The following is a 12,409-nucleotide window of genomic DNA, read 5'->3' as shown; positions in this document are numbered from 1 at the left end:
AATGAATGGAAATCTTCAGAAATTCTGCTAAAACTTGCTTGTTTTTGACACTTAACTACTTCCTCATACTTTCACCCAGAAACTCCATTCAAACTTTAAAATGTTCTCAGATTATTGGGCTATTCCTGTCTGATTCAGCTTTTTCAGACCTTCTACCGTTTAAATCTTATCTCTCTTTAAGTTTTCAGTTGCAAAATTGTGATTTTCAGAAAATACATGCGTTGTTATGGTTGCTATGCAATTAACTCAGAGTGGACAGTGAAACTTTCTGAATTTTCACCACTTGTCTGAACAACTTCATGCTACTCGCTCAATTTCCACTCAACCCCACAAATTATACATCAAATGTCACTATCATTCTTGTGGGACTTATAGATGTTTTGCAAATCTCCTTAGAGTTACATAAAGTCTGAAAACTCTCCATAGAAACTCAATGGAGAGTTTCTTCAAAATCAGCGCTGGAATTCTCTAATGAGAGGCATTTTCAAATCGTCATATCTCCTTAACGAAACAAAGTTGAGACATGAGGCTTGTGCAAATATATCTTCAGACACTCCTGATGCTCACAATTCAAGAAGTTTTTCTCACCTATTACCGTTCTGAGATGAGTTACACTTGTTTGAGGGTAGGAAATTAGTCATTCGCTCAGATCTGTTCAGATTTCAAACTCTGGAAATGCGGCACTTTTTTTCTCTCGTCATATCTTTTGATGGATTTCCACAGAGACCTGAAAATTTCCATGACTGTTCACCAAAGCCTGCTGTTTCTTACGGTGAAAGAATGATTTTGATGCTCCATATAGATTTAGAGTTACAAAACGTTGTTTGAGGGCAAGTCAAGGCAGTTTTGCTTTGCCTCTACTCAGTTACAGTGTATTACAAGTCATATATCTTCAATAATTTATAGTTTATCTCTGAATTATGAAGACCTGTAGATTCCCCATCTCTTCTGAACAAAACGGTGTCAGAATGAGCGTTCTAGCCCCTACGGTCCTGAATGTGAGAAATACACTGAAGAAGACTCAGAGCTCTCTCTGTGTCTGTGTGTGTAAGGGCTGATTACAGCAGGTGCAGCTAATTTAACTGACCTAGATATACCAAGCCCAGACTCTTACCAGCCACTGTTCCCTTTAGGCTCTGTGTATGTGTGTGTGTATCAATATTTCTCCCATGTTAAAGTATTACTCCTCCATAATAGTATTTCTGCTAAATCAAAGTACTTCTACTACATCTTAGTACTTCTGCTCAATCATAGTAATTCTGGGTAATCATAGTATTTTTGCCAAATCATGGTATTTGTGCCAAATCATGGTTTTTGTGTCAAATCATGACATTTCTGATATGTTATAGTATTACTAGTAGGTGGAGGTATTTCTGTTATGTTATAGTATATGTGCTGAATATAGTATATCTGCCAAATCATAGTATTTATCCCTAATCATAGTATTTATGCAAAATTGCAGTATTTCTGCTAAAAGCAGAAATAGTACCTTTAACAGAAATTTCTGTCAAAAGATATTATTTATGTTAAAACATAGTATTTCTGCTAAATCATTGTATTTGTCCCAAATCATGGTATTTTTTGCCAAATCATGGTATTTGTGCCAGATCATGTTATTTGTGCCCAATTAAAATTTCTGTTATGTTATAGTATTACTACTAAGTCGTAGAATTTCTGTTATGTTATAGTATATCTGCTGATTATAGTATATGTGCCAAATCATAGTATTTATAGCAAATCATAGTATTTGTGCCCAAACATAGTATTTCTTGCCAAATTGTAGTATTTGTGCAAAACATACTATGTCTGCAAAATCACAGTATATCTGTTATGTTATAGTATTACTACTAATGCATAGTATTTCTACCAAATCATAGTATTCCTTCAAAATCATAGTATTACTGCAATTTCATAGTATTTGAGCGAAATCGTAGTATTCGTGCAAAAAACATATTGTCTGTTAAATCACAGTATATCTGTTATGTCATAGTATTACTACTAAGGCATAATATTTCTACCTAATCATGGTATTCCTTCAAAATCATAGTATTACTGCAATTTCATAGTATTTGAGCAAAATCGTAGTATATGTGCAAAAACATACCATGTCTGCTAAATCACAGTATATCTGTTATGTTAAAGTATTACTAGTAAGTCACAGTATTTCTGCCAATTCGTAGTATTTGTACTAAATCATGGTACTTGTGCCAAATCATAGTATTTTTGCAAATCATAGTATTCGAACCAAAACATAGTAGTATTTATAATGAAGTCATAGTATTTCTTCTAAATCATAGTATTTCAATCAAATCTCAGTAGTTGTGCTAAAACGCAGTATTATTGCCAAATCATAGTATTTGTACTGAAACATAGTATTTGTGCCAATAAGAGTATTTCTACTAAATCATAGTACTTGTGCCAAATCATAGTATTTCTGCCACATTGTGCTAGTTGTGCAAAACATAGACTGTCTGCAAAATCATAGTATATCTGTTATGTTATAGTATTACTACTAAGGCATAGTATTTCTACCAAATCATAGTATTCCTTCAAAACCATAGTATTACTGCAATTTCACAGTATTTGAGCGAAATCGTAACATATGTGCAAAAACATACTATGTCTTCAACATCACAGTATATCTGTTATGTTATAGTATTACTACTAAGTCACAGTATTTCTGCCAGTTCGTAGTATTTGTACTAAATCATACTACTCGTGCCAAATCATAGTATTCAAATCAAAATATAGTATTTGTACCAAAGCATTGTATTTGTACAAAGTACAGTATTTCTGCCAAATCATAGAATTACTGCAATTTCATAGTATTTTGAGGAATCCCTTTTGTTATAGTATTACTTCTAAGTCATAGTATTTCTGCTTTGTCATAGTATTTGTACTGAAACATAGTATTTCTGCCAAATCATAGTATTACTGCTATTTCATAGTATTTGAGTGAAATTACAGTGTTTCTGCAAAAACATTGTATTTCTGCAAAATCATAGTATTTCTCTCATCTTAAAGTACTCAATTATTGTATTGGTGCCAAAGTTTAGTATTTCTGCCAAATGATATTATCTCTGCTAAATCATAGTGTCTGCCAAATCATAGTATTTGTGCCAAATTATGGGATTTTGCCAAAACATGGTACTTGTGCCAAATTATAGTATTTGTGCCCAATTAATATTTCTGTTATGTTATAGTATTACTACTAAGTCGTAGAATTTCTGTTATGTTCTGCCAAATCATAGTATTACGGCTATTTCAAAGTATTTGAGTGAAATTACAGTGTTTCTGCAAAAACATTGTATTTCTGCTAAATCATAGTATTTCTGTTATCTTAAAGTACTTGCACTCAATTATAGTATTTGTGCCAAAGTTCAGTATTTCTGCCAAATCATATTATCTCTGCTAAATCATAGTGTCTGCCAAATCATAATATTTGTGCCTAAGCGCAGCATTTGTACCAAAACATAGTATTGCTGCTATATCATAGTATTTGAGCCAAATCATAGTATATGTCCTAAAACATAGTATTTCTGCCAAATCATAGTATTTGTCCTAAAGCATAGTATTTCAACAAAATCACAGTATTTCTGCTATGTTATAGTATTTGTGCTTGTAGAAAAACCTGTGTTAGTGTGAGCTACATTACCCAGCAGCCTCTGAGCAGTGAGGGAATTCATGGGACTTCTGAGCTAGATGGTCTTCCTTTGTTCCCGCGCTAACGATTGAGGAGAGAGCTGCTGGGAAGGGGAGCAAATAGCCCATCCTGTATTTGTTGGGGATGGTGTGTGTCACATAAACGTGAGTTAATGTTCCATGCTTAAGATGTTTACCCTGCTACTTGTGTGTATTGGTTTTAGTTACCTTTAGCGTATGTGCTAGTTAGCGATAGCTATGGCAGCACAGTTATTTGATTGTTTTGGGCTTGTTCCTGCTTTGTTTGTTCCCCTGCAAATTTATGTGAATTTGTACACTGTAATATCGCTGTATTACGTAGTGGCTAAGTAGGAGGCTGACTGTTACTAAGTGCATCAGTGTACATAGGTCATCTCTTGTGTTGGAGTGCCCTCTTGTGGCGCCTTTTGGGTAGTGCCTTAGTAAACGTGAACACTGCAAAGAAGTGGTATCAGACTGGTTTGTAGTGGAGGAATTTGTTGCCAGTTTCTTTCATCTTTAATCCGTATTCATGTTGTAATGTAGTAACTTTTGTGGCGCAAATACCACAATATGGCAGAAATACCATGTTTTGGCACAAATACTTTGATTTGGTATACTTTAGCTTCTTCACCCCTTTTCAGCAAAATTTTCATTTTTTTCACCCCTTTTCAGCACAAATTCCAGCTTTTTTGGCGGTTTTCAGAAAAAAAAACTCTTTTCAGCAGAAACTCTGCTGATTCACCTCTTTTCTGCAAAATTTTCATCCTTTTTGCCTCTTATCAGCACAGTTCTCAGCAGCTTCTGATAATTTCAGCACAATTGTCAGTCTATCTACCTCTTTTTGTGAGAATGAGTTTGGCTCAGTGAGATGAGTAGCTGCCTTGAGACCAGGAGGTTCGAGGGGAATCCTGAATGTGAATGTAAGAAATACACTGCAGAAAACTTATACCTCTCTGTGTGTCTGTGTGTGTAAGGGCTGATTACAGCAGGTGCAGCTAATTTAACTGACCTAGATATACCAAGCCCAGACTCTTAACAGCCACTGTTCCCTTTAGGCTCTGTGTATGTGTATGTTTGTGTGTCTGTATCAATATTTCTCCCATGTTAAAGTATTACTCCTCCATAATAGTATTTCTGTTAAATCAAAGTACTTCTACTACATCTTAGTATTTCTGCTAAATCATAGTATTTTGGCCAAATCATGGTATTTGTGCCAAAGCATAGTATTTCCACAAAATAACAGTATTTCTGCTATGTTATATTATTACTGCTCATAGTATTTCTGCCAAATCTTGGTATTTGTTCCAAAGCATAGTATTTCTGCCAAATCACAATATAACTGCAAAATAAAGGGTTTTTTTTACAAATCATAGTGTTTGTGCTAAATCCTAGTAATTCTGCTCAATCATAGAATTTCTGCTATGCTGAAGTGCTTTTGCTAGATTACAGAATTTCTGCTAAGTCAAAGTATTTCATGTAAATCATAGTATTTATACCAATTCCCAGTGTTTCTGCCAAATCATAAATCATAAATAATGTGGTGTGTTGGGGGAACAGCTAGTTCTCTCCCATCATGCCTTGGGACATGTGCTGCATTTTAGATGTTCTTGTTTCATTGTTTATGGTTACGTTACTTTTAACTGTTGTCTTGAATGTTGTGTTTATACTACGGTACAAAGTCACTGACAGTTATTGTTTTTCAATTCAAGATTAGAAAACTTCCTTGAAAAACATCAAATAATAAATGTTGGTCAGTATGGTTTCAGAACGCAAAGAACCACTTCAATGGCGATAATTGAGGCAGTAGAAGAAATTACTAATGCACTGGATAAAAACAAATATGCAGTTGGCATTTTTGTTGATCTCAAAAAGGCCTTTGACACAATCAATCACTCAATTTTATTGGATAAATTGGAAAGATATGGTATTCGAGGGAAAGCTGGTAACTGGTTAAAAAGTTACCTAACGGGGCGGGAACAATATGTTAGCATAGGGCATTACCATTCAGAGAAACTTGGTATTACATGTGGTGTTCCCCAAGGGTCAGTGTTGGGACCAAAACTTTTCAATGTGTACATAAATGATATTTTTGAGGTTTCTCAAGTACTTAAACTCATACTGTTCGCAGATGACACCAACATATTTTTCAGCAGCGATGATTACACTGATCTTGTAATGACCGTAAACAGGGAGCTAAAATTAATAAAAAAATGGATGGATATAAATAAATTATCATTAAATATAAGTAAAACTAAAGCAATGTTTTTGGTAATTTAAAATATAATATAGAATTACCAATCATCATTGAAGGTGTACCAATTGATAATGTGAGTGAAAACAAATTTTTGGGAGTCGTAATTGATAACAAAATTTCATGGAAACCCCACGTCAGACACATAAAACCAAAATTTCCAGAAGCCTCGCAGTTTTGAACAAAGTGAAACCATACCTTGATAAAGATGCACTTCCATACTCTTCAGTTCAGTTCAGTTCATTTTATTTCAAACATATACATTCACCAACATTTCATAAAATCATTCCATGCAGTTGTTTGAAAAGGAGTAGGCTGAAGTATATACTTATTTAGCCCTACCCCTCAGGTTTACATCCTCATCATCTAAATTTGAACAACAAAACGTTTACAATGCCTTCAACTTAGAACATAATAACATCACAAAAAAAAAAAAAAAAAAAAAATTGTCATGTTCAACAAGAAAATCAAGAAAATAAACATCAGTTTGACTGCTGTCTTGGGTTAATTGCATTTTCTTCATTCTTATACTTATTTAAAATTTCTTTTTTGAGTTTTATTTTAAACTGGTTTATATCACTACTGACCTTTATTTCTTCTTTTAACTCATTCCAAAATTTAACTCCCGCTATTGAAATAGACATCCTTTTCAATGTTGTTCTTACTTTTGTAATTTTAAATTCCACTTCCTCTAAAATTATACCTCCTTCTCTTTCTAAGAACCATTTACTTATTTCGATTGGGAGCATCCCTTTCCTTGCCTTATATATTATTTGCACTGTTTTAAACTTCACCAGATCCTGGAATTTTATAGCTTTATGTCTTAATAAAGAGCGGGTTTGTGTGAGCCCTATACCCCTCCTGATTTATTAGTCTAATAGCCCTTTTCTGCATTATAATTATAGTCTGAATATTACTTTTATATGTATTTCCCCAAACCTCTACACAATAACTCATGTATGGTAATAGTAAAGCACAATATAACATATACAATGTTTTCCTATCCAAAAATTGTTTTACTTTCCCCAAGACAGCAATGCCCCGTGCTAACTTTCCCCTCACATAAGTGATGTGTGATTTCCAACAGGCCTTATGATCAATGATCACACCTGTACTCTGTACTGTACCCTGGTTCTTCCATATTTCACATATTGTGTGGAAGTGTGGGGAAACACATATAAAAATACAACTAATCCATTAGTTACAGTACAGAAACGAGCACTGCGTATTATTCACAAGGCTGGTTATCTAGATCATACTCACAAACTCTTTCTTCAGGCAAAGTTACTTAAATTCCAGGATCTGGTTAATTACAATACAACCATAAGCTTATACAAAGCTTTTAATAAACTTCTACCTGCAAATTTACAAACTATATTTGAAATTCGAGAAAGAGGTTATAATGTGAGAGGCTTCGGAAAATTCAAATTACCCAGAATTCGAACAACCCGTAAAGGTTTTTGTGTGTCTGTATGTGGTATGAAAATCTGGAACAGTCTGAGTTTACAACTGAAACAATGCAAAAATATTCATAGATTTAAATTCCTCTACAAGCAGTTGGTCTGGTCACAGTATACTCAATAATGGTGTTAGTGTGCTCTGTAATGTCTTTTCTCTTACCATTGCTATATTCAAAAAAAAAAAAAAAAAAAAAAAAAAGTGTGCGTGTATGTATGTACATTATGTCCGTGTGTGTGTAGATATATATGTATGTATGTATATGTATGATGCTTTGCAACGATGGGCGTAGCTGTGGGAAGCTTATTGTTTTGTTGATGAGTGAGTATAGGGTGGGATTTAATAAGTTTTCTTCGTCCCCACCTCCTTTTCAGGTAATTTTTGTTTGGTTTTTTTTTTTGTTTTGTGCACTTTATGTTCAACATATGTATTTTGTTGTGCCTGAAATGAACAAATAAATGAATGAATGAATGAATAGGAAGAATGCAGTACCATAAGTGAGTTCTGTTATGCTGTTATTGACCCTTGAAGCACATTGTGGCACAAGCAAGTATGTTCAATAAAAAACTCCCCCTACCAGCTTGGGGTGGAAATACAGGCTCAATCTCTCCTGTGAGCTTCTTTGCAAGATTCATCTGCATGCCACAATAATTTTAATAAAGCAAAGTTAAGACGAGAGGCTTGTGCCAATTCATCTTCAGACACTGCTGACACTCACGGTTGGAGCAGTTTTTACTGTCATCTTACTGTTGAGCCATAAATTACGTTTGTTTTCAAACTCTTGAGCCATAAATTACGTTTGTTTTCAAACTCTTAAAATGAAGCCGCTTTCTTCTCTCGTCATATCTCCGCGACGGAGGTACAAAGAGCTATCGCAGTCAAAGTTCATGAAATTCTGCTGATTCACCCAGTAAAGGAAGTGTGCTTCTATCCCACCTAGTTTTTGAGTTACACGACATTTTGTAACTCCAGAAAACGGCGCTTTATGCCTCTCACCGCGATCTAATTCTGACTGCTCATCTCCCTGTTTTCCAGGCACTGGCTCTCTTTGCCGGTGGCGCATTTGGTAATGACACGGGTCTGCAGCTCAAAGGTCGTGGGTTCAATTCCACCTTGGTCCACATGGTTTTTTTTTTCACTACAAATTTATACACTATCACAGACCTGTAATTTATATTGCTAATTTATTACAATTCTGCAAAGTTTTATGATGTTAGCAGTTTGTCTAATACGGACCTCAGATTCTTGTTAACGCCCCATGGCAGAAATACATACAAGTACACAGCCTGATGAAGCAGACAGAAGCAGTACCTCTGATTGCAGAAAGTATTACTACTCCATAATGGTATTTCTGTTAAATCAAAGTACTTCTACTACATCTTAGTACTTCTGCTCAATCATAGTATTTCTGCTAAATCATAGTATTTTTGCCAAATCATGGTTTTTTGTGCCAAAACATAACATTTCTGTTAAGCTATAGTATTACTAATAAGTGGAGGAATTTCTGTCATGTTATAGTATATGTGCTGATTACAGTATATCTGCCAAATCATAGTATTTATCCCGAATCATAGTATTTTACAGTATTTCTGCTAAAAGCAGAACTAGTACCTTTAGCAGAAATTTCTGTCAAAAGATATTAGTTATGTTAAAACATAGTATTTCTGCTAAATCATAGTGCTTGTGCCTATTCATAGTATTTGTACCCAATCATAGTATTTCTGCCATATCATCGTATTTGTGCCAAATCATGGTATATTTTTGCCAAATCATGGTATTTGTGCCAAATTAGAGTATTTGTGCCCAATTAAAATTTCTGTTATGTTATAGTATTACTACTAAGCCATAGCATTTCTACCAAATCATAGCATTTCTTCAAAATCATAGTATTACTGCAATTTCATAGTATTTGAGCGAAATCGTAGTATTTGTGAAAAAAACATACTATGTCTGCAAAATCACAGTATATCTGTTATGTTATAGTATTACTACTAAGGCATAGTATTTCTGCCAATAAGAGTATTTGTATTAAATCATAGTAGTTGTGCCAAATCATAGTATTTCAGCCACATTGTGCTAGTTGTGCAAAAACATAGACTGTCTGCAAAATCATAGTATTTCTATTATGTTATAGTATTACTACTAAGTCGTAGACTTTCTGTTTTGTTATAGTATCTCTGCTGAATATAGTATATGTGCCAAATCATAGTATTTATAGCAAATCATAGTATTTGTGCTAACACATAGTATACTGCCACATTATAGTATTTGTGTAAAACCCGAATGTCTGCAAAATCATCATATATCTGTTATGTTATAGTATTACTACTAATGCATAGTATTTCTAACAAATCCTAGAATTCCTTCAAAATCATAGTATTACTGCAATTTCATAGTATTTGAGCAAAATCGTAGTATTTGTGCAAAAACATACTATGTCTGCAAAATCACAGTATATCTGTTATGTTATAGTATTACTACTAAGGCATAGTAATTCTACAAAATCATAGTATTCCTTCAAAATCATAGTATTTCTGCAATTTCATAGTATTTGAGCAAAATCGTAGAATTTTTTGCAAATCATATTATTCGAACCAAAACATTGTATTTGTACGAAGTCATAGTATTTCTTCTAAATCATTGTATTTCACCCAAATCTCAGTAGTTGTGCTAAAACCCAGTATTATTGCCAAATCATGGTATTTGTACTAAATTGACCTCTTCTCAGCAGAATTTTCACAATTTTCACCTCTTTTCAGCCGAAATTCTGCTTATTCACCTCTTCTGCAAAATTTTCAGCCTTTTCACCTCTTATCAGCACAAATCTCAGCTGTTTTCAGAAAAAACCTCTTTTCAGCAGAAATTCTGCTGATTCACCTCTTTTCTGCAGAATTGTGAGTCTCTCCACCAATTCTTTGCAAGAGTGAGTTTGGCTCAGTGACATGAGTAGCCGCCTTGAGACCAGGAAAGCCAGGTTCGAATCCTGCTCATAGCAACTTTTTTTTTTCACCACCATACAACTTCTTGCAAGTTTTCATCTTTTTCAGCTTTTCAGCAGACAGCTTCAGCGTTAAGGCATCCACACAGCATTTTCGCAGGAAATGCAAACTTTTTCTAGTATTATTTTTATATCATCTTCCGTACGTTTTTTGAAGTCCTACTCCTTCAAAACCGTTCAACTTAGAAAAACCATTCAAACACCGTTAGATTCCTCTTCTTTTGGACATCACTGCTTGTATTTTTCTCATTTTTAACATTTATATTTTTAAAATTATTCAACTTTATTTAACAAAAATTTATAATGTATTTCAATGGAGAGACCCTTCAAATTCTCATTCAACTTACTCCTCTTTAAACTGTATCTACTTTCACATACATTGACATAGAGCCACCATTCAAACTTTAAAACGAAGACAAGACATTCAACTATTCAAATTGTATTTATCTTTTCAATATCTATTGTACTTTTTCTTCAGTTCCAGTTTAAGTTTCATGATGTTTTTTCAGCCGTTTCAGAGTTTATAATGGGTGTGTATGGGACGGAATGTTGGGGCTAGAGTGAGACAGCTGAACTGCTAGAGTGAGAGGAGCAAAAATTAATCTTAAAATATTTTTAAAACTGCTGCTGTGTCCACGGTGTTTGGTCTACAGGTATGATTTTACCCTCAAAACGTAGCCATCGCTGTCCTCTTTCATCCAATGTGTTTACTATTGTACTAGGTGTTGTGGTTCTTTCATAAATGTCACCAATGCACAGCCTCCTCCCTCCAACTCCTCCATAGACTCTAATGTTAAAATGGCTCAGAAGGTTCGTTTGAAAATCAGAAGTACAGGCTGTCTTTACACTGTCACCACGTCCATATAATAAACTCCACAAGCATGAAAACTGAGAATTAGGTAGACTGGACATTGCTGTCGCTCACGGTGAAAGAATTTTGTCAATAGGACCTGTACTTTTCATTTGGGAGCGATTTGTTTCGACCTGACTTTTCTGTTCATTTTAAGCAGCAAAAGTGAGGTGCATGTCTGTGCGCGTGTGTATGGAGCCAGTGGGTGCAGTCACTATAGCAACCAGGCTCACACCTGCCTGCCTAATGAGCTCTCTCTCACTCGGCCAATATTCATATTCTACAGCCATCATTTTACCCTCAAATCATAGCTGTTGTTGTTCTCTATCCAACACCGTGTCTTTAAATGCTCAGAGATTTAAATCTTTACAACTGTGTGGATCCAAGTGGAGGGATCACATTTTAGTCATTCAGTGATTCAAAGAATATGAACTTTTAATATTCATTCAGATGTTTTCTGACTCTAAATTTTCTTTTCTCATTTCTAAGGTTTTTCTAATTTACAATTAAAATATTTTCAGCTTTTTCCCAACTTGTTCTTCTGTGTAAACTTCAGCTTTTAGCACATCAGCACTTTTGTTTTCAGATTAAATTCTGTTTCTTTTTATCTCATTGAAACTTTTTAACTTAGAATTCAGCAATTAATTCATTTCAGTGCATACATTCAGATTCAAGCATTCACACTGCAGTTTCTTCAGAAAATGCACTTTCTAGTTATATGTTCAATTCCATGTAGTTTTATGCACAGCACTCCTTACTTGGGGAATGTGTATGTTTTCAACTGACCAAACATAATAATTTCTTCTGCAGTGAATTTTCTGAAGTGAACCATTTAACAGGTAGAACTACCACAACCAATGTAATCTGTCTCCAGTGCCCGAAAACAGTCTGTCACGCTTAGCTATTTAACAAGCACTGGTATTATCTCCGATGTTGATGATGTATCCTCCTTGTGTTAGACAATGTTCTTCATATGTAGCCATGATGGTGGCTTTTAGAGCATCTCATGGATTCAGTTTGATGTGTTTTTCCTTCTGCAGGTAAGATGCTTTTTCTAGAGAACAACACCATAGACACAGGAGAGGTGGATGTGGGGAGACGAGCCATACAAGATATACCTCCAGGTGAGCTATGTACACAAATGCACATGTGTAGGGATCTGCTGTGATTAATACTCTATAAACTAAGG

The 12,409-nt window shown here is 34.5% G+C and overlaps 1 protein-coding gene across 3 annotated transcripts in view; it reads left to right on the top strand.

Annotated features, from left to right (window-relative positions):
* tenm3 (teneurin transmembrane protein 3) overlaps positions 1–12,409 on the top strand; it is a 298,938-nt gene that overhangs the window by 174,863 nt on the left and 111,666 nt on the right. For all 3 annotated transcript variants that reach the window (XM_039613612.1, XM_039613610.1, XM_039613611.1), the window contains one exon: positions 12,261–12,344. In XM_039613612.1, the coding sequence (XP_039469546.1) occupies positions 12,261–12,344 (84 nt within the window). The remainder of the gene's footprint in view (positions 1–12,260; positions 12,345–12,409) is intronic.

Source organism: Oreochromis aureus, linkage group 6, assembly GCF_013358895.1.
Source record: "Oreochromis aureus strain Israel breed Guangdong linkage group 6, ZZ_aureus, whole genome shotgun sequence".
Lineage (NCBI taxonomy): Eukaryota > Metazoa > Chordata > Actinopteri > Cichliformes > Cichlidae > Oreochromis > Oreochromis aureus.
Note: the sequence above shows the minus strand (reverse complement) of the source record. Positions and strands in the feature narration are given on the sequence as shown.